The sequence below is a fragment of the Suricata suricatta genome, chromosome 11 (genome assembly GCF_006229205.1).
Source record: "Suricata suricatta isolate VVHF042 chromosome 11, meerkat_22Aug2017_6uvM2_HiC, whole genome shotgun sequence".
In the NCBI taxonomy this organism is placed as follows: domain Eukaryota; kingdom Metazoa; phylum Chordata; class Mammalia; order Carnivora; family Herpestidae; genus Suricata; species Suricata suricatta.
The window spans coordinates 40,879,487-40,901,975 of NC_043710.1; the positions used below are offsets into that span (position 1 = coordinate 40,879,487).

Consider the following 22,489-nt stretch of genomic DNA (forward strand, 5'->3'; position numbering starts at 1 on the left):
GTAGACATCTCCATTTCCTTTACCTATAGCCTAAAGTTTTCCATTAGGTCATGCAAAATTGCCTGATAGGACTGTTATTTGGAAAGTGAAGAGCAGAAGGGAAGGGAGCATCTCTGAGATGAGACTAAGGGGTGAGGAGACTTATCATTTTGGCTCTGGCATCTTTCTCTGGCTCAGGGCACTTTGGACTTGGATCACATGGACAACTCTCTGCACTTCTCACATTCACAGTAAAAATACATCATTTATGCCCAATCACAGGCAGAATGTAGTTAGGAACCTGTTCTTCAGAACCAAGGGCAGCTGGACATAGCACATATTGGCAGTTACATTAGTGACTGAGATTGGTTGTGATCATGTTAGCTCCTCTGTGATGATGGATTTAACTCTCAGGAACCATTTGCAGATAGACATGCCAAGTCCCCATGTTGGAAGGGTGTCCCGTGTTGATTTCCTAGACAAGGCTGGCTCAGTGAACCCTCATATAGCAGAAACCTCTCTCTATCATACCCTTGAGGGCTCCCTAAACTTGTGGGTGGCCTTGTGTCTGGTGGGGTGGGTGCCTGTCCCAGAATCCTCTGTGACTGGGCAGAAAGTCTGGGAGGAGGTATCAGAGATCTTATGGGGTCATTGTGCAGAGGACCTTTCCCAAGAATTTCTGCTGATTCACAGTAAGACACAACAAGTTCCTTCTCCTTCTGTTCTCACTGCCTCGTGTCCACGTTGCTAAAACAGGAGGAATCCTTTCTGGGACAGTGGATAACCCTTTATATATGCAAGGAAGGAAATTAGGTTTGTTTTGGTCACTGTAGAGTCCCTTAGCTGCAGGCTAAGTTTGCTTATGCTCTCTTGAAACTAGCTGGATAGATTCAAGTATGTCAGTATGAGTAGCAGACCTATAATTAATATGCATTTTGGACCTAGATGTTAGGGTGGGTCAGAGAAGCAAATGTTGACAGTTCACTAGAGACTTTTTATCTTGACCATTAGTGATTCTAGAAGCGTGTCATTTTTCAGCTCCTAATTGGTTCTTTCATTTTGTTTTCTTTGACTTATCCTTTCATGGGGTCTGCCTTTCATTCTGGATCCACATTATCTGGCTAGTGATCTGTGTAATCCTACTAATATCTGAGCAGGACCTGGAAGCATTGTATAGAGAAGCTTGGGCTTGAAGTCCGATAGACCTATGCATAAATCCTGGTTCCAACTCTTCATTTAGTCCACAAACATTTATTCAGCACCAACTATGTGCCAGGCACTATTCCTGGGGATACCATAGTGAACAAAATAGACAAAGTCCTTGCTGTTGTGGATTTTATATTCTGGAAGGAAGAGACAGATGATGAGCAAACTAGTGTATAAAATAAATAACTCCAGGTAATGTGAAATGCTGTGGGGAATCCATTACTGGGCATGGAGAGCTGGGAAAGTTACTTACTGTCTCAGACTTCATCTGCCACATTTGTAAAATAGAGATTCTGTCCCTACCTCTGAGAGCTGTTGTGATTAGAATGAGATTAAAGTCCTAGAAGTACCAGGACACATAGTAGGCACTAATCATATTTGCTGGTCTTCCTCTTTTTTTTTTTTTTTTTGGTCTTCCTCTTTATACCATCTTCCTATGTAGATTTGGCAGGGTTTTTCATTATAACTTTAAGACAGGCCCATACTTATCAGAACACAGTGGGGAGAAACTGGTGTTTCCTCTTGTTTGCACCCATCCTGGTTGCTTTTCAGTGGTCATTTCTGGTACCTCTTCACAGGCTCTTTGTAAGGACACATGTGAAAGCACCTTGAGGCTTCCTAGCACATAGTAGGTGTGCACGGACTTTCAGTCATACGTTAGCTCTGTCAAACTTTGTAGTGGCTCTTTGGAGAGACAGAAGAGCAGCAGCGTTGATGGGCACACATCACATGTCATGCCCAAGTTGTAAGTAAGGCACAGTGAATATCTGCACCAAGCTGCTTGCTGTTATTACTGATTTTTGGCTCAATTCCAGTAATCGCGTGCTTCAGAAGAACCAAAACAGGGATTCCAGAGAGTCTGCTTTGCTTCTACAGAATGAAGGTTTTGAAAAATGCTTTTTCACATAAGCCTTGACTGTGTGCCCCTCCCTAAGCAGGAGTGAGAATAGTTGGAACAGGTGCAGCTGCAGGGCTTTGACCCTGGGGACAAGACAGCCATCGCTGGGTCCTACTGCACCAGGAAAGGGGACTCCAGCTGTGATGTTTACCAGGTGTGGGACATGCTGGGTGGTACTTGGGCTTTTATTCTGGATGAGGGGAGAACATGGCCATAGTGTCTTCTTGTTTTTGCTCTGAGAAGTGAAATGTGTGCTGACTTCTCTGACCTGGGTTTCTGCCTCATGTTTACAGGCTGTGCACACAGGGATGCGAGCACTCATCTACAATAGTTCCACCGGGGGTTCTCAGGCTGAGCAGACAGGCATGAGGACCTACTACTTCAGTGCTGACACCCAGGAGGACATGAACGCTTGGGTCCGGGCCATGAACCAGGCCGCACAGGTGCTGTCTCGATCATCACTAAAGAGGTCAGTCCCAATGGAGGGTCCTTGTCAGAGCACTTCTCACACTAGGGTGGGGACCCAGGTAAGAACTCTTGGATGCCCCAAATTCCACTGTTCATTCACTCATCTTAAGCCCTGTCCTTTCTTTGAAGTCCTGTTTAACAATGAGTTCTGTCGGAAAGATAATGCATACATGGTAAGGTCCCCCAGAAGTTATCTGGTTTCTCTTTGTTGAGCAGAGAAATGCCAAGGCCTGGGAGAGTAAAGTGGCTGCCTGGGATATGGAGCTTTGGAACCTGATGTGTGTGTGTTTCTCATTTTTTCCTTCTCTGATGTGTGGTGGGACAGACAGCCTTGGGGCACCAGAGCAGGGAAGAGGGAGAAAATGTGCCAAAGAGTGCCCACCATGTTGCTGAGGCCAGCTGGGGAGCTATGGTCCGGCCACCCCTTCCCTCAAGTGGACAAACCAAGGGTACAATCAGGGATCTTGAAATTCCTGAGTCTGTTGTCTGTGGGTTATTCCCTGAGAGAAAGCATAGGAGGACTGTGAGTGGAATAGAGCTCAGAGACGGTAGGGTGGCCCTGGAAAAGTCAGAATGTGCCTTTTTAGTGAGTCCTCATCTGACATGGGCCCATTATTCTTTTTTTAAACATTTATTTATTTTTGAGAGAGAGAGAGAGAAAGAAAGCATGAGCAGGGGAAGGGCAGAGAGAGGGAGACAGAGGATCTGAAGCAGGCTTCATGCTGACAGCAGAGAGCCTGATGCAGGGCTCGAACTCACAGACTGCATGCTCATGACCTGAGCTGAAGTTAGACACGTACCCAGCTGAGCCACCCACACGCCCCCCTTTTTCCACTATCTGAAAACCTTGCTCTGTTCAGAGGCCTCTTTGACTTTCAGTGGGGCCTCAAACAAAAGGTTATTCTCCAGCAATCTAAACCTGTGATTTTTTAGTGACTGTAAATGGCTCTCACATGGTATGTTACAGTTTGCCAACTTTTTCCAACTCATGTCTATGGTATTAGTGGTCCATTTTAGCTTCATGCTGTCTTTCTTGAAGCAAACAGACTCTGGTATAACGTGAACTCCTTCACATTTTTTCCCCCCACTTTCTGTCTACTTCTCAGTATCCTAGACTTCAGGGAGGGATTGTCTTTGTATCTTCTGCACACTTGACAACAGAGGAAGCTGTTAAATGTCTGTTGAGTGAGTGTGTGAAAGAATGAATGAATATATTAGATAAGACAGGCTGAATGGCTGTCCTGGAAGTTCCTACATGGACCCTGGATCAATAACTGCAATGTTCAGACAAATCTGACTCTCCTCCTAGCATTGTCATGCAGCCTGCATTTGCCTATTGTGTTTATGACTATGATGTGAAAACCTCTGCCATTAGCCTGTGGGCAATCTGTTGAGAGTGACATTGGTATTTCTTTTTTGTATATTTAAGGGTCTTTTTTTCTTAAGTTTTACTTATTTTGAGAGAGAGAGAGAGAGAAAGAGAAAGAGAGAGAGAGAGGAGAGAGAGAGAGAGAGAGAGAGAGAGAGAGAGAGAGAGAGAGAGAGAGAGAGAGAAGCTCAAGCAGTCTCTGCACTGTCAGTGCTAAGCCCAATGTGGGGCTCGAACTCAAGAATCGAGAGATTATGACCTGGGCCAAAACCAAGAGTTGGACACTCAACCGGACACTTAACTGACTGAGCCACCCCAGGTGCCCCAACATTGGTATTTCTTTGGCACGTCTTATTCCTAGTGCACATGCTGGTCCCTAATGCTCACTGTTTCTTAGTCTTTGTTTTTTATCTTTAAACCGTAGGGGGGGGGTATAAAATTATACAATAAATGAAGACATTTTTATTATAAAAAATGAAAAAATGTAAAGACCAAAGTATCCCTTATCACCTTCCTAGGGTAATCTCTGTTATCAGGTTAATGGGCATCCTTTTTAACTTCACTTAAATTCATTTATATACATATACTCACTTATAGAAATATGTTTCTTTTGTGTTTTTTTTTTTAAAGCATGAATGATAACATCTTGAAAATCTTTACCAGTATATATGGATCAACTTTATTTTGGACTGTTGTATATGGTATTTTATAGGATCATAACACTTCAAGCTTGAGATGGTTTATTTTTTTCTCATCTTTTACTGTTATAAATAGGCCTATAATGAAAGACCTTCTACAAGCATCTGCATGTGTGAGTCTTTCAAATTGCTGGGTCAAAATACAATGTATTTTTAATTTTACTTGATATACCAAGATGCCCTTAAAAGAAAGCCATATAGTCCACTGCTCACATCTTTGCCAGTAGTTGATATTATCAAGATTTAAAAGATTTTGCTGAGCTGCCGTGTAGTTAAGTTGGTCTGGTTATTTCAATGTATATCTCCACGATGGTGGATCTTTTCTGTTTATTGGCTACTTGTATTTCCACTCCAGTGAACTGCCTCTACTTCTCCTCTGCCCATTTTTCTACTGAGTTTTTTGCCTTGTCTCGGGGCTTCCTTCCCTGTGTGCTGTGAGAGCTCTTCAGGTTAGGACGTGGCTTAGCCCCTTGCAGAGGTTGATTGTAGGCTGTCCAGTCTTGTGGTTAGCAGAATCTAATTTCCCCTTCTTTTGAAACTCAGGATGCTGTTTGCTAATCTCTAATATTCTGGCCTTTTTCCTGTTCTCTTCAATTTCTCAGAGATCAGAGAGATTTCCTAAGCCCGTTTCTGAGTTCCCTTAGGGCCCTGAGGTCCTGATGGCTGGCCCTTTCCCATCTTCTCCATCTTGGACTCTTTTTCACTAAGGTTGTTTTTTTTTTTTTTTTTTTTTTTTTTACATGAAGAAAATCATTCTTCTTGATGAAGTTATGGAACTCAATCTAGAAGTTAAAGAATTTGGCTTTATTTATACTACATCATCTACCCCAGGCAGAGATACTTATGTCTCATATTCTTTTAAAGCCCTCCCCTTCTTCATTTTAATTTTTTTTTAACAGAGCGAGTGAAAGAGAGACTGTGTGGATGTGAGTGGGGGAGAGAGGCAGAGGGAGAGAGAGAATCTTTTTTTTGTATGATCTTATTTATTTATTTATTTTTTTTAAAATTACATCCAAATTAGTTAGCATATAGTGCAATAATGATTTCAGGAGTAGAATCCAGTGACTCATCCCCTACATATAACACCTACTGCTCATTCCAACAAGTATCCTCCTTGATGCTCCTTGCCCATTTAACCCATCTGCCCACCCACAACCCCTCCAGAGACCTTCAGTTTGTTCTCTATATTTAAGAGTCTCTTGGGGCACCTGGGTGACTCAGTCGGTTAGGTGTCAAACTTCAGCTCAGGTCACGATCTCATAGTTCGTGGGTTTGAGCTCCACATTGGGCTCTATGCTGACAGCTACCTGAGAGCCTGGAGCCTGTCTTCGGATTCTGTGTCTCCTTCTCTCTCTGACCCTCCCCACTCATGCTCTGTCTCTGTCTCAGAAATAAATAACACATTAAAAAAATTTAAGAAAATAAGAAAAGTGATGTCTTCCTTGAACCGTTGAAATTTAGCTATGAGATTCTGGTTTGGGAGGGGCTCTATCCTTTATCTGTTGGGCTGCCTTCTTTCCCTTTTAGTGTCTCAGGTCATTGTATTGTCCCTAATTTTTCTCTGAACTTTTAACATTTTTTCTTATTCTCTTAATAAACTCTTAAAATCCCATAATCATGTTTGCCTAAGTTTCCTTCTTTAAAAAACAAAAAAAAATTCTTCTACCTTCTGAGTCAGGCTAAGGGCAGAATAATATTTCCTCTTAACTTTCTGAGAGATTGTCAGCTAAGCAGATCCAGACTCACTAAATGTTCTTTTTCCCCAGAATAAGATGTTCAGACATTTGGTTAGTTAGAATTATTCATTAGGCAGTACTAAGTCTTCCCTTTCCTCCAGTTTTGTGATCTGCATTGGAAAACCTCCATCTGTGTTTCGTGACGGGCACCAGTGGTCATGTAATGGTCTTAGACTCCTCCCAATCTGATTCTCACCAGTGCTTCTATCCTTATCCATATAGGCAAATGCTTACATATGTGGTATAGTAGGACTCCTGATTGCAGGTAGCAGAAAATGCAGACAAATTTACCTTAGAAAGGGAGGACTTTGTTGGTTGCTTTGCTGAAAACTTCAGGATAGATCTAGCTTTAGCTCTAGCTGGGTTCAAGGCTCAGACAGTATTACTACAAGTCATTCTCTCAGGCTCTGTCCAAGCAACTATTGTCCAGACCAGCTGATTCTCTCTGTCCCCCCTCCCCATTTCACTTCCTACTATATTGGTTTCTTTTACCTTATGTTCTCCTCCCAGAGCTTAGTGTCTGAAGTCAGATAGACATGGGTTCAAATCCCAGCTCTACTACTTTCTAGTTGTGTCACTTGTACAGATGGGAATGCTTTAAAAAAATTTTTTTAACATTTATTAATTTTTGAGAGACAGAGCACAAGTGGGGGAGGGGTAGGGAGAGAGAGAGGGAGACATGGAATCTGGAGCAGGCTCCAGGCTCCAAACTGTTAGCACAGACCCTGACACAGGGCTCAAACCCACAGACCATGAGTTCATGATCTGAGCTGAAGTCCAATGCTTAACTGACTAACTGAGCCACCCAGGCACCCCGGGAATGGGTTCATAGGGCTATTACAAATGTTAAGTTGAAAAAATGAATGTATAATTACTTAATAGGATACCTAAGATACTTTGTATTGGATATACTGCCTTCTGTAGGGTTTGGTTTACCAATGTCATTGGCTCTTTTTTTTTTTTTAAACTATCCAGTTTCATCAACTGTCCTCTGGGTCACATTGATGATGAGTCTTCTGTGAGCAAATTACACTCTTGTTGGGATGTACTCATCCTCTAGCAGGGTCACTTGTGGTTCTGCTCTGCTCTGCTCAGGCTCCTGCAGCACTGTACCCCCACCTGCCCCTCACCTCCTTTCCCCTCCAGCCTCTTCTTACATCATTCCTCTGACCCAGGAGCAGGGTTGAGCACCCTAGCTGCAACTCCTGTCTTTATCCTTTTGTTTCCTACACAGGCTTCAGAGACCTTTGATGGAAATTCATTCATGTATTCTTAAGATCCCATCCCATACACTGTTAGGGGCACCAAGCAGTGCTGCTAAACCCTGCTCTGTACCTCCGGTTCATAATTTCTTCCCCCCATTTCCATGTTCTCCCACTTGCCAGACTTTGGACTGGTTTTTTATTCCCTACAGCCTCCTTGAAATCTGTCTTCGCAATTCCTGCCTTAGGACTGCTTTTTGTCTTCTTGTTTAAGGAAATCTTGTCACCTCCAACAAGCTAATGCACTAAGTAAAGGGGTCTGCTTGCCTTCACGGCTCACAAAACTGACAAGCAGCTCAAATAGGAGGGCCCATCAGAAGACAACTTATCTCTTAGTTTCCAAACCTCTCTGGTCTCTGTGTAACTGGTAGTCCTCTGTGTAACTGTAACTTAGTATCTAATCACCTTTGGATAAAAAGCAGTTTCCTTAGGGCCTTTGAGCACTGCATGGCCTAGTCCCTATGACACCTTTGGGCTTGTGTCTCACCATTCCCCATTCTCTATGCCCAAACCATACTGAACTTCTTGAATTGGGTGCATTTGTACTCATGCATCCATCTATTTAGTCTTTTACTCTACAAGTATTTGTTGAGGGCATATTGTGTATCAGACACTGTTAAAGATGCTGTGTTCAAAGAAAGAGGCAAAGTTCCATCCATTCTTGGTTAGGGATGGTGGACACAGGCCATAAACAGGTAAACAACAAGACAATTTTCTATCATGATCTATGCATGAGGGCAGTAAAATAGGGTGATGGGAGGAGTTGGGGGGGGAGGGAGTAACCACTTTTGTTTGGATGGTCAGTGAGGGCCTCTGTGGGGAGTATATGGAAGTGAGGCCTGACTGATATAGGAAGGTTAAGGATGAAAAACTGAGGTGGAGTGCTTTTAACAGAAGGAATGGGCCCTCACAAATACCCCGTAGCAAGAATGAGCTCGGTTTGTTTCAGAAACGGAAAGCTAGGGAGTGTTGCTGAATCTAAGGGAGCGAGCTGGGAGAGTAAATTATGATGGGATCTGGGTGAGAGATGGAGGTCCATCTCATGAGGCACCAGGATCCATCTGGGCCTTGTTCATCTGCGCCTCCCCCAGCCTCCCCACCCCACCCGCCATGGCCCCAGCCCTTACCCTTACTAGGGGAACTTCAGCATATACTTCAGGCCTGAGCCTAAATGTTATTTCCTCCTTCCTTGACCCTTCAGTGTGTTAGGTACTCCAGCTTGTAGCAGTGTGTCATTCCTTGTGCATAGGACTCTCATGCTCAAGCTATGTTGGCATGCTTTTTCATTGTCACCCCTACTAGTCTGTAAGCTTCTTGCAAATGGAACAGTGCCTGGAATATGGTAAGCAGTCAGTTAATGAATGGGTACATGGATGTTTGGCTGGCTGGGCAGGTGGGTGGATGGATGGATGAACAAAACAATTACAAAATGTCTACCTGTAAGTTGTTCAAATAGGCTTTGGGGTGTCAGGGGGCAGTTGGACCACTGTTGTGGGTTGGCATGTGGGGTACTCTCTTCAGAGAACTAAATATTTGGCTTTCCAACCCTGATCACTCTGAGTAAAGTGTAGCAGGAACACCTGAGGTTGGACAAGCCCCTTGGATCCTGAATAGAAATAATTTGTGGAGATGTTTTCAACCAGGTGAAGGGCTTTGGAGTTAGATCACATGGGGTTTGAATTCAGTGTATGTCACTGGTTGCATGATTCAAGGCAAGTTGGTTAACCTCTTTCAGCTTCACTTTTATTACCTGTAATGAAAGAAAGTAATACCCCTAGCCTTGGAGGATTGTTCAGTGATAAGAAGAGGTAATCTATTTAATTTGCTCAGCTCAGGGGCTTAGTTAGTGCTCAGTGTTGACTGTTGCTGCCATTGTCCCTATTCTTCAGTAGAGAAACTTATTGTGTGTAATTGGTATTTACTGAGTGCCCTCAGCTTCTCTGGGCTTGACAGTACTGACCTTGCACGATTGTTGTAGGGATTAGAGATGTTTGAATCTCGAATTCATGGCACATAGGAGGACCCAGCATATGGTAATAATAACCAAGCATTGCCACAAAAAAACGAATGACCCAAAGCTGTGGTTTCCAAAGGGAGGGGGGTAGTGAATGAACTTTAGACTGCATTGGGTTGAATTGTGATGGTTGAGAATGACTTACTCAGTAGAAAGAAGAAGGAATGATTCTCTAGGCAAGAATGAATAAAGTGAGGAGACCCAGAATGACCAGACCTCCTTTGTCTGGTTTGTCAGTCCTTAAAACTTCACAAGGGAGTTTACCAGTAGCCACCTCTCTGAGGCAAGAGGCATCTCAGCTTGGCAGTCTTGTGTTTCCTTTATTCTTTAGCCTCACTCTTCTTTGGGGCAGGACAGCCTGGAGAACAGGAGAGTGTGTCGTCAGAGCTCTCAGGCCCTCTATTGTTAATTTAGAGCAGAACGTGAGAGGAAGCCAGGTATCTGCCCCCTGCCTCCCAGGGGGACTGTCCTAATTAACTCTGGGGGAAAGAAAAAACAGACTCCTGTCTCCCATTTCTCTCCAGCCATTTCCTTCCTCAAATGCTAGGAACTAATTCAAGAGAGCAAGCCTGCCATAGGCTCCCAACATACTCTGGGCTCCTTTCTTTTCAGCCTTTTGTACAAGTCTAGGGAGTGTGCCTAGAGTCAGTTCTGACTTTGAGCCCACTGTCCTCCTGAGACTGGGGTCAGTGCTCAGGACTCCGCATCTGTCAACACAGGCTGAGCTGGTTTCTTTTCCTAGGACAGGACTTCTGCCACCTGACCTGGCTCGGACCAAACTCTCTAAGAATATCAGTGGCCTGGCCCTTGTTCTCATGCTCCTGATTGGGTCACTTAGATGTGGTAGTAGGGGAGGGATCCTCCAATGGAATTGTGATAGAAGGACTGTATCTGCCACTGGACCAAAGTCCAACCAAGGCCCTACAAGTTGTCAGTCCTCTTCCCACCCAGGTCTTTGAGTGCGATTTAATGTTTGTGTGTGTGTGTGTGTGTGTGTGTGTGTGTGTGTGTGTGTGTGTGTGTTTAGCATTAATACAGAGGGAAATATTAGTTCTTATTTTCAGGTGAGATGAAGGGGTTTAGAGGCAGAATAAAATAATCAGTGCTTTGTATGATCTTTTCCCACCTGCAGGAGGAAACAGGAATATGCTCTAAGCAGACACATAGCATTGCTGTGATGTGCTGAAAATGGAGGGACCGAATCCTTGCTAATGATGTTTAGCTCCTTCTAACAGATATTGTGTTTGGTGGCTAGTAACAGAACAGCCTAACTTAGGATGGCATAATCAAGTTTGGTTTGGGTTTTCTCACATAACAGGAATCCAGCGGTAGTTAGTCTAGGCTGATGTAGTAGTCCCCTGGTGACATTAGAGACCTGGGCTCTTTCTCACTTTCTATGCAGATTTTAGCAGGTGGCTTTTATTATTTTTGTCACCTTGCAGTCCAGCATAAAGTCCAAATTCCAGGCAGGAAGAAGGGAAGGGTTAGCTAAGCCAGCTAAATGTGACTTCTTTTAAAGACTTTCCTGAAACACCCACCCAGCAATTTTTCTGTACATCTTAACATCTTATTGGCCAGATCTAAGTCGCATGATCATCCTTAGCTCCAAGGGAGGTTGGGAAATACGAGTTTTTTCCTAGATACATTGCCACTTAGAAAAAACTGGGTCAGGGAACAGGGAGAGAATAGATGTAGTCAACAGATTTGTATTTGAGAGCACATTGTTTGCCAGGCATGGTGCTATGCTCTTTCTGTGCACTCTCTCCGTTAGTCCTCACAACAGCCCAGTGAAGCAGCGGTTGTTCCCATTTTATAGATAAGAAACCAGAAACCAGAGAGATCGTGGACTTGCTTAAGGTTACTCAGCTTGTATTGAGTGGAAGAGCTCTTGAATCTGGGTCTGACTGGCTCTAAACTATATGCTTTCTGGGTTTGACACATTTGGCCAAAACAGTCACTGAATGCCAAGAATTTCCAATGTTCTTGAATAGTCACTGAGTCCAGGTACTCACAATGATAGTAATAACTTGCACTGGAAAGGCTTGTGTCATCTTAGCTAAATATATGTGCTCTGCATGGCCAACTTCTCTGAATGACCCAGTCATTGAGAGCTGAGGGCTGCTTCATTCTTTCCCACCATTGTGCTAAACTGAGCATTGCAAATCTATTTTGTGACAGGTCTTCTGATTTGAGAAGTTGTGTGTTAAATTTTAGGGAATACAGGGAGACAGGGAGAAAACCAGAAAACCTTTTTGCCTTAAATCCTTCGTTAACTGTTTAATAAGTCAGCTAAGGTGGGGGATTAGAGGACATTACCTTCACCTTTCTTACCTGCAGCCATAGCCTGAATATTTGGGGCACAAAGCATTTTATGTAAGTCCCAGCAGTCAGAGGCCAGGAACTGTTCGTAATCCCAAGTTTGAGGCTCTAGAAGGCTGCCAGGTAGCCAGCAGACTTCCATTATTTTAGCTTCCCTCTTAAGGTTTTGCAGTAAATGGTGATATTAACCTGAAAAAAGGATTTGTCATTCTCTATCAACTTTATTATCAGAAAGTACTGGCATACGTGAGGATGTGTCCATCATATGTACACACACAGTAAAGACTAAAGTTTATAGTTATAAATTGAGCTCCAAGGTTAGAAAAGACTGGAAACCTCCATGATTTGGAGTCAGTTAATGAGAACAAGATTAAATGTGGTTACCATGACTTAATTGGGCTTTAGTGTTGTCTGGTTTTGATGGCAGAGACCGTTTTTTGTGCTATTTTCTTATCTCTCCAAGTGCCTGCCCCAGTGGGGATAGATAGTTGATCAGTAAATACATGGAGGTTGATTGGTAAAGAAAGGAAAATCCCCATGACAGCTGGTTGGGCTGAGGCATTGTACTCAGTCTTTGGTTTCTGGAGTTGAGGAAACCCCCTTTTCCTTTTGGTTTTAATGTTATAACATGTAGGTGGCAAGTTTGTTTTGCAAACTGGTTTTTGTGACAAAGTCCTGTTTATCTTTGGGGTGAGAATACCAAGGGGGTACAGTTACTTAGATCTCACAGTTGGAGTGACCAGGTTATCAAGCTCCAGTGACTTGCCTTGGGTCTGACCAAGAGGGTGGCCAGAGCTCTAGTCCTTTATGCAGCAGCCTCAGCAAAGCCTGCATGGGTGGTTTCCCTAGTTTGAGAAACAGTAGAGAAGATAAGGGCCAACCCAGGCAACCCGAAGGCTACTGGCTGGGGTTACACTGATGCAGTTATGGAGGATTAGAGGAAGAAAGGAAAGACAGAGTTAAAGCCTATAATGTACCCTATGGAACAGAGTGGTTTCTGAAAGAACGTAGAGTAAGAATTGCTTTTTCTTGAAGAGTAGTCTCCAAATGCTTCCCAAGTATTCCCACTACTGGAGCTTACAGATCAACTGAACATCAGGAATGGAAGAGCCCTCAGAAATCATAATCTAAATATGTCATTATAAAATGATGTAATAGAATTCTCCCATGAAGAGTAACACAGACCAAACTCAAACTAGCTTAAGTGGGAAAGAGATTTTATTGGTTTACAACCAGAAAGTCCAAAGATATATCTGGTTTAGGTATGGTTAAATCTCAGAACTCAGGTTAAATTTTTAGGATTGTTTCTCTCCATCTGCTTTCCTTGGTGTTGGTTTCATTCTCAAATAGCTGATTCCCATATAGCTTTGCCAGTTAAGACCACCTCCAACCAAAGCCCCAGGACTAACTCTGACTGGCCTGGAAGAGGTGATATGTCAACCTCTGAACTGATTACTGAGACTTGGAGCCTCAGCTGGACAGGGTCTAGTAGAGTCAGCAGCACCCAAGCCACATGGATCGAAAGTGGAGGAGCATGGTCCTCAAATGGAAATTGAAATGCTGAAATGGATTTTTTTAAACAAAGCTTTGTGTTTTCATAGATAAGTCAGAAGATTACCTAGGCAGTAAGATTTGTGATTGCTTCTCTTACTTGAAATGTCAATGTAAAGTAACTGTCCCCCAGACTGGATCAATTCTGCCCTGAGTCTGTGCTGATAATTGGTAGTTGAGGTTCTTAGGTCTTTGCAAGGATGCCTGGGGTCTGGCCACCAAGATGTAAATGAAGCAGCATTTTCATTGTATGTTTTTATGTGGAAATGAGAGAGCCCTCTGGCTTGGTCATTTGAGGAGTGATGGATCTCCAGGCCAGGACCTTTTCTTCCTTTCCTTTTTTTTTTTTTTAAAGATAAAGAGCACAAGCACATGAATTAGATGAAGGGCAGAGGGAGAGGGAGAGGAAGAGAGAGAGAGAATCTTAAGCAGGCTCATACCCAGCACGGAGCCCCAACATGGGGCTCCATCTCACAACTATGAGATCGTGACCTGAGACAAAATCAGGAGTTGGACGCTTGACCTACTGAACTACCCAGGTGCCCCTCTTTTTTCAAATTTTTATCTAAATTCTTGTTAGTTACTATATAGTATGAAATTGGTTTCAGGAGTAGAATTCAGTGATTTTTTTTAGTTCAATACAACACCTAGTGCTCATCACAGCAGGTGCCCTCTCTAATCCCATCACTCATCTAACCCATCCCCCCACCCACCTCCCCTCCAGCAACCCTCACTTTGTTCTCTATTGTTAAGAGTCTATTGTGGTTTACTTTCCTGCCTTCCCATATGTTCATCTGTTTTGTTTCTTAAATTCTACGTGTGAGTGAAATTATATAGTATTTTTCTCTAATTTTGTTTAGCATAATACATTCTAGCTCCATACACATCACTGGAAATGGCAAGGTTTAATTCTTTTTTGATGGCTGAGTAATATTCCACTGTATATATATACACACACACACACGCACACCCACACACACACCACATTTTCTTTATCTACTCATCAGTCTATGGACATCTGGGGACTCTCCAAAGCTTGGCTATTATTGATAATACTGCTATGTACTGGGGTGCATGTACCTCTTCGAATCTGTATTTTTGTATCCTTTGGGTAAATACCTAGTAGAACAAATGCTCGATCGTAGGGTAGTTCTATTTTTAAATTTTTGAGGATTCTCCATACTGTTCTCGTGAGTGACCGTACTAGTTTGCATTTCTACCAGCAGAGTAAGAGAGTTCCTCTTTCTCCACATGACCAACACCTGTTGTTTCTTGTGTTGTTAATTTTAGCCATTCTGACAGGTATGAGGGTATCTCATAATGGTTTAAATTTGTATTTCCCTGATGATGAACTTTGTTGAGCATCTTTTCATGTGTCTGTTAGCCATCTGGAGGTCTTCTTTGGAAAAGTGTCTTTTCATGTCTTCAGGGCCAGGATCTTTTTTCCAGGGATACTGGCTTCCCCATCCATAGGTCCTTGGTAATTTTCTGGTCCGGCTGGGCTGGGGTGTGTTCTCCTTCTTCCCTAATCTAAATTCTGCAAATTTGAGTCCCAAAGGACCAGAAGTCAGGCAGAAAGAATGAAGGACTAGGTGTGAAAGATGTCCTAGGTGGAGGGAACAGTCTGTAGAAAGGAAAAGTGGAAATTTGAGTATAAAGTGTGTTCTTTGGGGAGTCCTGGATGCCCCTGCTATGTCTGGAATGGACTGAATGTGCCTCTCTCATTGCAGGGACATGGAGAAGGTGGAGCGGCAGGCGGTCCCCCAGGCCAATCATGCAGAGTCCTGTCAAGAATGTGGCCATGTGGGACCTGGACATGCAAGGGATTGTCCTCATCACAGCCATGAGGATTCCTTTGGCTTCGAGAGGCGGGAGCAAGAGGAAGAACGTTACCGTTCCCAGAGGGACCCACTGGAGGGCAAGCGAGACAGGAGCAAGGCCAGGTCCCCATACTCACCAGCTGAGGAGGATGCCTTGTTTGTGGATTTACCTGGTGGCCTGAGAGGACAACAAGCACAGCCCCAGCGGGCAGAGAAGAATGGGGTGCTGCCCACCACGTATGGCCCAGGAGAGCAGAATGGGACTGGCGGGTATCAGCGGGCCTTTCCTCCCAGGAACAACCCTGAAAAGCACAGCCAGAGGAAGAGCAGCCTGGCCCAGGTGGAGCACTGGGCAAAAGCCCAGAAGGGGGACAGCAGGAGGTCAGTAATAGACTCAGGATGGCTGCTACTAATGAGCATAATAATGTAATAATGGTAGCCAGCATTTACCCAGCATGTACTGGGCAAATGCTGGCCTTAAACTCTCCACCTCCATTAGCTCAGTAAATTCCTGTAACAACCCAGTAAGAAAGGGGCGATGTCCCCAGCTTATAGACCAAGAAACTGGGACTTGGAGAAGTGAAGGAGCCTGCCCAGGGTGCACAGATAAGTGGCAGAGCCAGAGTGCAGACCTGGGTCTGTGGACCTGCCAAGTCTGTGTGAGATTATATCAGGTGGTGTCTCAGGTCCCCAGCAAGTGTGTCTGGAGACAGTCAACTTGTAGGTAGTAACTTATCTTCTCCTCTTACTCTGCTACTTCTCTGCATCCGGGAAATATTTGTAGAAACTAGAGTAAATACAGATCCATTTTTAATTGCAGGCACACAGAGAAGTGCTTAGGCACTGTTGACAGGAGGCTTTATCACACCTATTCCTTCAAGAAGCAGTTTTAATGATTTAGAGGGCATTTATCTTTTGCTATTTACAAAAGACTATTTGTATTTTATTATAATTTTAGATTAATAAGGGCACTTTTGTGAACATGAAGAATTCAGGGTCACCCAGCTTCCCCATTTTCCCCAAAGGCCACTGTGTTTTGTCCTCTTATGAAGACAGTTAATCGTGTCACCATCCCCAGGCTTCAAAAACAAACCACTGACTGCAGAAGAGTCAGCGAGGCCCTGGTGCATTTAGAAAGCTCCCCGGGGAATAGAGAGGCTGCAGTGATGTGCCAGAGCTCACGCCAACTCTTCCACAGACTTATCTACCTGCGAAAAACATGTTTTAAAATGTCACACTGCATTCTCCCTGGTGGTGGGGCCCAGACTTTCCCCCCTGGGCTGTGGAGGCAGGAGTGGCTTCCTTCTAGGTGTGTGTGTGTGGTGTGCATGTGTAGGTAGTGTAACCTCTTTAATCTGGTCTAGGTGGGCAGTTTGTAAGGGTAGATGGTGGAGAAATTACAATGGAAATCTCCCCAGGGAATTGGTAGACATTGTGAGATAGAAAAGGAAGGCCTTTCATGTAGCTAAGATACCTTCCTATTCCCCCCTGGGACTGGCCAGGTGTCAATTCTGTTTGTTCAAATTTTGTGTCTTGTTAAAAACAGAGAGCTACTTCCCAAGGACACAGGGGTGGGAAGCTTCTATTCTTGGTGCTGGGCTAGATAGACACCCACCATGGAAGGTGATTCTAAGTGCCCTCTCTGCTGAGCGAGGTTGGAAAGCTGGGAGGCATCATATCATGCAGGTCCTCCTTCTCTAAGATTAAAAAATAAAAAGGTTTTATTTTAAACAGCAGTAGGGGAACCACTGGAAGGTTTAAAACAGGTAAACTTTTTTGGGGGGGGGGCCTGGCTGAGTCTTTACACTGGAATTTTATTTTTATTTTTTTAAATATAGTTTATTGTCAAGGTGGTTTCCATATAACACCCAATGCTCCTCCCAACAAGTGCCCTCCTCCATGCCCATCACCCATTTTCCTTTTTCCCCCACCAACCATCAACCCTCAGTTTGTTCTCAGTATTTAAGAGTTCCTTATGGTTTGCCTCCCTCCCTCTTCTTAACTATTTTCCACTCCCCCTCCCCCATGGTCCTCTGTTAAGATTCTCCTGTTCCACATATGAATGAAAACCTATGGTATCTGTCCTTCTCTGCCTGACTTATTTCACTTAGCATGACACCCTCAAGATCCATCTACTTTGCTATGAATGGCCAGATTTCATTCTTTCTCATTGCCATGTAGTATTCCACTGTATATATAAACCACATTTTCTTGATCCATTCGTCAGTTGATAGACATTTAGGCTCTTTCCATGATTTGGCTATTGTCAAATGTGCTGCCATGAACATTCAGGTACATGTGCCCCTATGCATCAGCACTCCCGTATCTCTTGGGTAAATTTCTAGCAGTGCTATTGCTGGGTCATAGGGAAATTTTATTATTAATTTTTTGAGGAACCTCCATACTGTTCTCCAGAGTGGCTGCACCAGTTTACATTCCCACCAACAGTGTAAGAGGGTGCCCATTTCTCCACATCCTTGCCAGCATCTATAGTCTCCTGATTTGTTCATTTTAGCCACTCTGACTGGTGTGAGGTGGTATCTCAGTGTGGTTTTGATTTGTATTTCCCTGATGAGTAATGTTGTGCATTGTTTCATGTGTCTGTTGGCCATCTGGATGTCCTCTTTGGAGAAGTGTCTGTTCATGTCTTCTCATTTCTTCACTGGATTATTTGTTTTTCAGGTTTGGAGTTTGGCGAGTTCCTTATAGATTTTGGATTACTATCTTTTATCCGATATGTCATTTGCAACTATCTTTTTCCATTCTGTCAGTTGCCTATTAGTTTTGTTGATTGTTTCCTTGGCAGTGCAGAAGCTTTTTATCTTGATGAGGTCCCAATAGTTCATTTTTGCTTTTGATTTCCTTGCCTTTGGAGATGTGTCGAGTAAGAAATTGCTGTGGCTGAGGTCGAGGAGGTTGTTTCCTGCTTTTTCCTTTAGGGTTTTGATGATTTCCTGTCTCACATTCAGGTCTTTCATGCATTTTGGGTTTATTTTTGTGGATGGTGTAAGAAAGTGGTCTAGTTTCATTCTTCTGCATGTTGCTGTCCAATTCTCCCAGCACCACCTGCTAAAGAGGCTGTCTTTTTTCCATTGGATACTCTTTCCTGCTTTGTCCAAGATTAATTGGCCATACATTTGTGGGTCCAATTCTGGGTTCTCTATTCTATTCCATTGGTCTATGTGTCTGTTTTTGTGCCAAGACCATACTGTCTTGATGATTACGACTTTGTAGGAGAAGCTAAAGTCTGGGATTGTGATGCCTCCCATTTTGTTTTTCTTCTTTAATATTACTTTGGCTATGTGGGTCTTTTGTAGTTCCATACAAATTTTAGGATTGTTTGTTCTGGCTTTGAGAAGAATGCTTATGCAATTTTGATTGGGATTGCATTGAATGTGTAGATTGCTTTGGGTAGTATTGACATTTTAACAATATTGTTTTGATCCATGAGCATGGAATGTTTTTCCATTTCTTTGTGTCTTCTTCAATTTCCTTCATAAGTTTTCTATATTTTTCATCATATAGATCTTTTATCTCTTTGGTTAGGCTTATTCCTCGGTATTTTATGGTTTTTTGTGCAATTGTGAATGGTATAAGTTTCTTGATTTCTCTTTCTGTTGCTTCTTTATTGGTGTATAAAAATGCAACCAATTTCTGTACATTGACTTTGTACCTTGCAACTTTGCTGAATTCATAGATCAGTTCTAGTAGGCTTCTGGTGGAGTCTGTCAGGTTTTCCATGTAGAATATCATTTCATCTGCGAAAAGTGAAAGTTTGACTTCGTCTTTGCCAATTCTGATTCCTTTTACTTCCTTTTGTTGTCTGATTGCTGATGCTAGGACTTCCAGCACTATGTTAAACAACAATGGTGAGAGTGGACATCCCTGTCATGTTCCTGATCTCAGGGGGAACACTCTCAGTTTTTCCCCATTGAGGATGATATTAGCTGTGGGCTTTTCATAAATGGCTTTTATGATGTTTAAGTAAGTTCCTTCTATCCCGCCTTTCTTGAGGCTTTTTACTAAGAAAGGATGCTGTATTTTGTCAAATGCTTTTTCTGCATTTATTCACAAGGTCATATGGTTCTTTTCTTTTCTTTTGTTAATGTGATATATCACACTGATTTACGAATATTGAACCAGCCCTGTAACCCAGGAATGAAACCCACTTGATGATGGGGAAAAATTCTTTTTATATGCTGTTGAATTCTATTTGCTAGTATTTTGCTGAGGATTTTTGCATCCATATTCATCAGAGATATTGGCCTGTCTCTTTTTTGCTGGTCTCTGCCTGGTTTGGGAATCTAAGTGATGCTTTGTAGAATGAGTCCCTAAGGTTTCCTTCCATTTTTATATTTTGGAACAGCTTGAGAAGAATGGGTATTAACTCTGATTTAAATGTCTGGTAGAAGGGTGCCTGGGTGGCTTAGTTGGTTAAGCATCCGGCCTCGGCTCAGGTCATGATCTCACGATTTGTGAGTTCGAGCCCTGCGTCTGGCTTTGTGCTGACAGCTAGCTCAGAGCCTGGAGCCTACTTCAGATTCTGTGTCTCCCTCTCTCTCTGACCCTCTCCTTCTCATGCTGTCTCTCTCTGTTTCTCAAAAATAAATAAAAAACATAACAAAATTTTAAAAAATGTCTGGTAGAATTCCCTTGAGGGGGTGAGGGGTTGCAGGTAACTGGTGTAATCTGATAATAATTCAGAAAGAAGAGCCCGGGATAGATGCTGTTGTAATGGTCCAGGATGGTAACAGTGGAAATAGAAAGAAAGGGATACATTTTGGAAGTTGAAATAGCAAAGACTGTCAATGAATTGGATGCTCAGGATGAGAGAAAAGGGGGAACAGGGATGATCCCTAGAGTTTTGACTTGGGCAAACAGGTGGTTTCTGAGATGGGAAAGGCTTAGGAGCAAGATCAGGGGGATATCAGGGTTCCCATTTTGGAACCCTGTCTGAGAAGCCTATTAGCTATCCAAGGGGAGATGTCAGGTAGGCAGTTGGGTATGGACTGTGGTGTTGAGCCCTGGTTGGGAGCAGTCAGCACATAAATGGTACCTCAACACTTAGAAGTTAGCAGCAGGGGGATCCAGCAGAGGAGGCAGTGTAGTGAGAGAGCTACTCATGGTAAACTAGCTGTTCCTCTTACATGTTGCAGCTTGTAGGAACTGAAGTCAGTATGGGGCAGGCTAGGGGAGGTAAAAGCAGGAGAAGCTAGAGATAGTGGCAGATAGGAAAGGTAAGGATTTACCCCAGATGAGCCTGGATATCTTGCTGTAGAGTTTGGATTTAGTCTTGGAGGCCTGTGAAAGCCGTTAATGGTTTGAAGGGTATTGGCAAGAAAGAGGCATCAGGATCAGCAGGGGAGATTTTCTAACCTAGATGGTCCATACTACATCCTAGTTCTAATACAGCAGGTCCATGTGTATGGCCAAGAAATCAGCCACATGATTCTGATGTGCCCCACCCAAAATGAGAATGGTAGTTTTAGTTACCCCTTAACTCTAAAATGTTTTTTTTTTTGATTAAAGCAGTGTATGCACATAGCTTAAGGATTTAAGGAATATGACCCCCATCCATCCCTACTTCTGGTTTTATCACCTTGAGGCAACCACTTTCAATTCTTTCAGTAGTTTTTCCAATTTACCTCTGTATTTCCAAATAAGATATTTACACTGCTCTTTCTTAATTTTTCAATTTTAGTTATCAATGAACATTCTACTCTAGAAGATAAAGAATGAAGTCTCTTCTACCCCACTCTGCCTTTCAAATAGACATACACTTACCCATATCCTAGCTTCACAATATAGCATAATTTTTGTACAGATCACTAGTCAGTTTTTATATTATTATGACAATATAAACATTCACAGCTGGGCCATATAATATACTATTATTAAATTTCATTTGTTGTACAATTTTGGTTTTCTGGTGTTGGTAATTTTCACACTTATAGTTTGCTTTTTTTTAAGTTTGTTTATTTTGAGAGAGAAAGTACAAGGAGGAGAGAAGCAGAGAAATAGGGAGAGAGAGAGAGAGAGAGAGAGAGGATCTCAAACAGGCTCTACACTGTCAGTACAGAGCCCCATGTGGGGCTCAAACTCACAAACTGTGAGATCATGACCTGAGCTGAAGTCAGATGCTTACCCAACTGAGCCACCCGGGTGTCCCAAGTTTGCTTTCTTTTCTTTGCACAAGTTACTGATTCATCACCAAATTCATAGCTCCATGTGTAAATCTCCCTTTGCTTAGTTCCCCCAAATAATCAGTAATCCACTCACAAAGTAAAAAAAAAAATTTCAAACACTAAAGGATAAATAATGAAGGATAAGTTCTTTTACTTCATTTCAGAAACCTACTTTCGCTCCCTAAAGACGCCCTTCTTTCACTCCCATACTTTCTTATGTTAAGAAAAATAAACTCTGTCCTTCACCTTGCATTTTTCACTTAATGTATCACTATATGTGCAGTCTATATGTAGCTATTTGAATGTATCTTTGGCTGTTTTTCCATATCAGCCCCTTTAGACATTTATCATTAATTTGGAATAAGCAGAATATTCCATTGTATGGCTCTGCAGTGATATTTATACCATTCCCTACTGATGGACAGTGAGGTTGGTAACAAACATTTGCTATTACAAACTATGCTGCAGTGCATATCCCTGCGCCATTGTCTCTGCGTACAGCGCATGTGTACTGAAAGAACAGATTGCTTGAAGTGGAGTGACTGGGTCAAAGGATATATGCCATTTTAACTATGGTAGTTATTACAAAATTGCCTTCCAAGAATTCTGTTTCAGTTTATACCCCACCCAAAGTGTCCTTGTCTGTCCACTGCTACATCAGCACTGAGAACTACTGTTTCAAGTTAACTCCTTGCTCTGATGACAATATGGCAGCTGGTTTAGAGACAGAAGAGCCTGGAAAGAGGAAATGATAGACTGTAAGGTGGTTATAGCTTGGGTAGGAGACAGAGAAGACCTAAACTGAAGCAGTGAAGATGCTGAGGATTATGAGGAAGCTGAGGAGGATACACAGATGTTGAGGTTGGGTAGGTGTAAGACTTGGGAAACCGCTTCATTGAGGCCTGAAAGGTCAGGAGGGCCACAGATGGAGTTTACGTTAACAAATACTGCTTGACTAATAGGTAGATATGGTACAGCCCAGAG

The 22,489-nt window shown here is 42.9% G+C and overlaps 1 protein-coding gene across 1 annotated transcript in view; it reads left to right on the forward strand.

Annotated features, from left to right (window-relative positions):
• The window catches only part of PLEKHA7 (pleckstrin homology domain containing A7), a 135,820-nt gene that overhangs the window by 69,195 nt on the left and 44,136 nt on the right, over positions 1–22,489 (forward strand). Inside the window, exons 7-8 of the mRNA XM_029957010.1 lie at positions 2,377–2,552; positions 15,231–15,701. Of these exons, the coding sequence (XP_029812870.1) occupies positions 2,377–2,552; positions 15,231–15,701 (647 nt within the window). The remainder of the gene's footprint in view (positions 1–2,376; positions 2,553–15,230; positions 15,702–22,489) is intronic.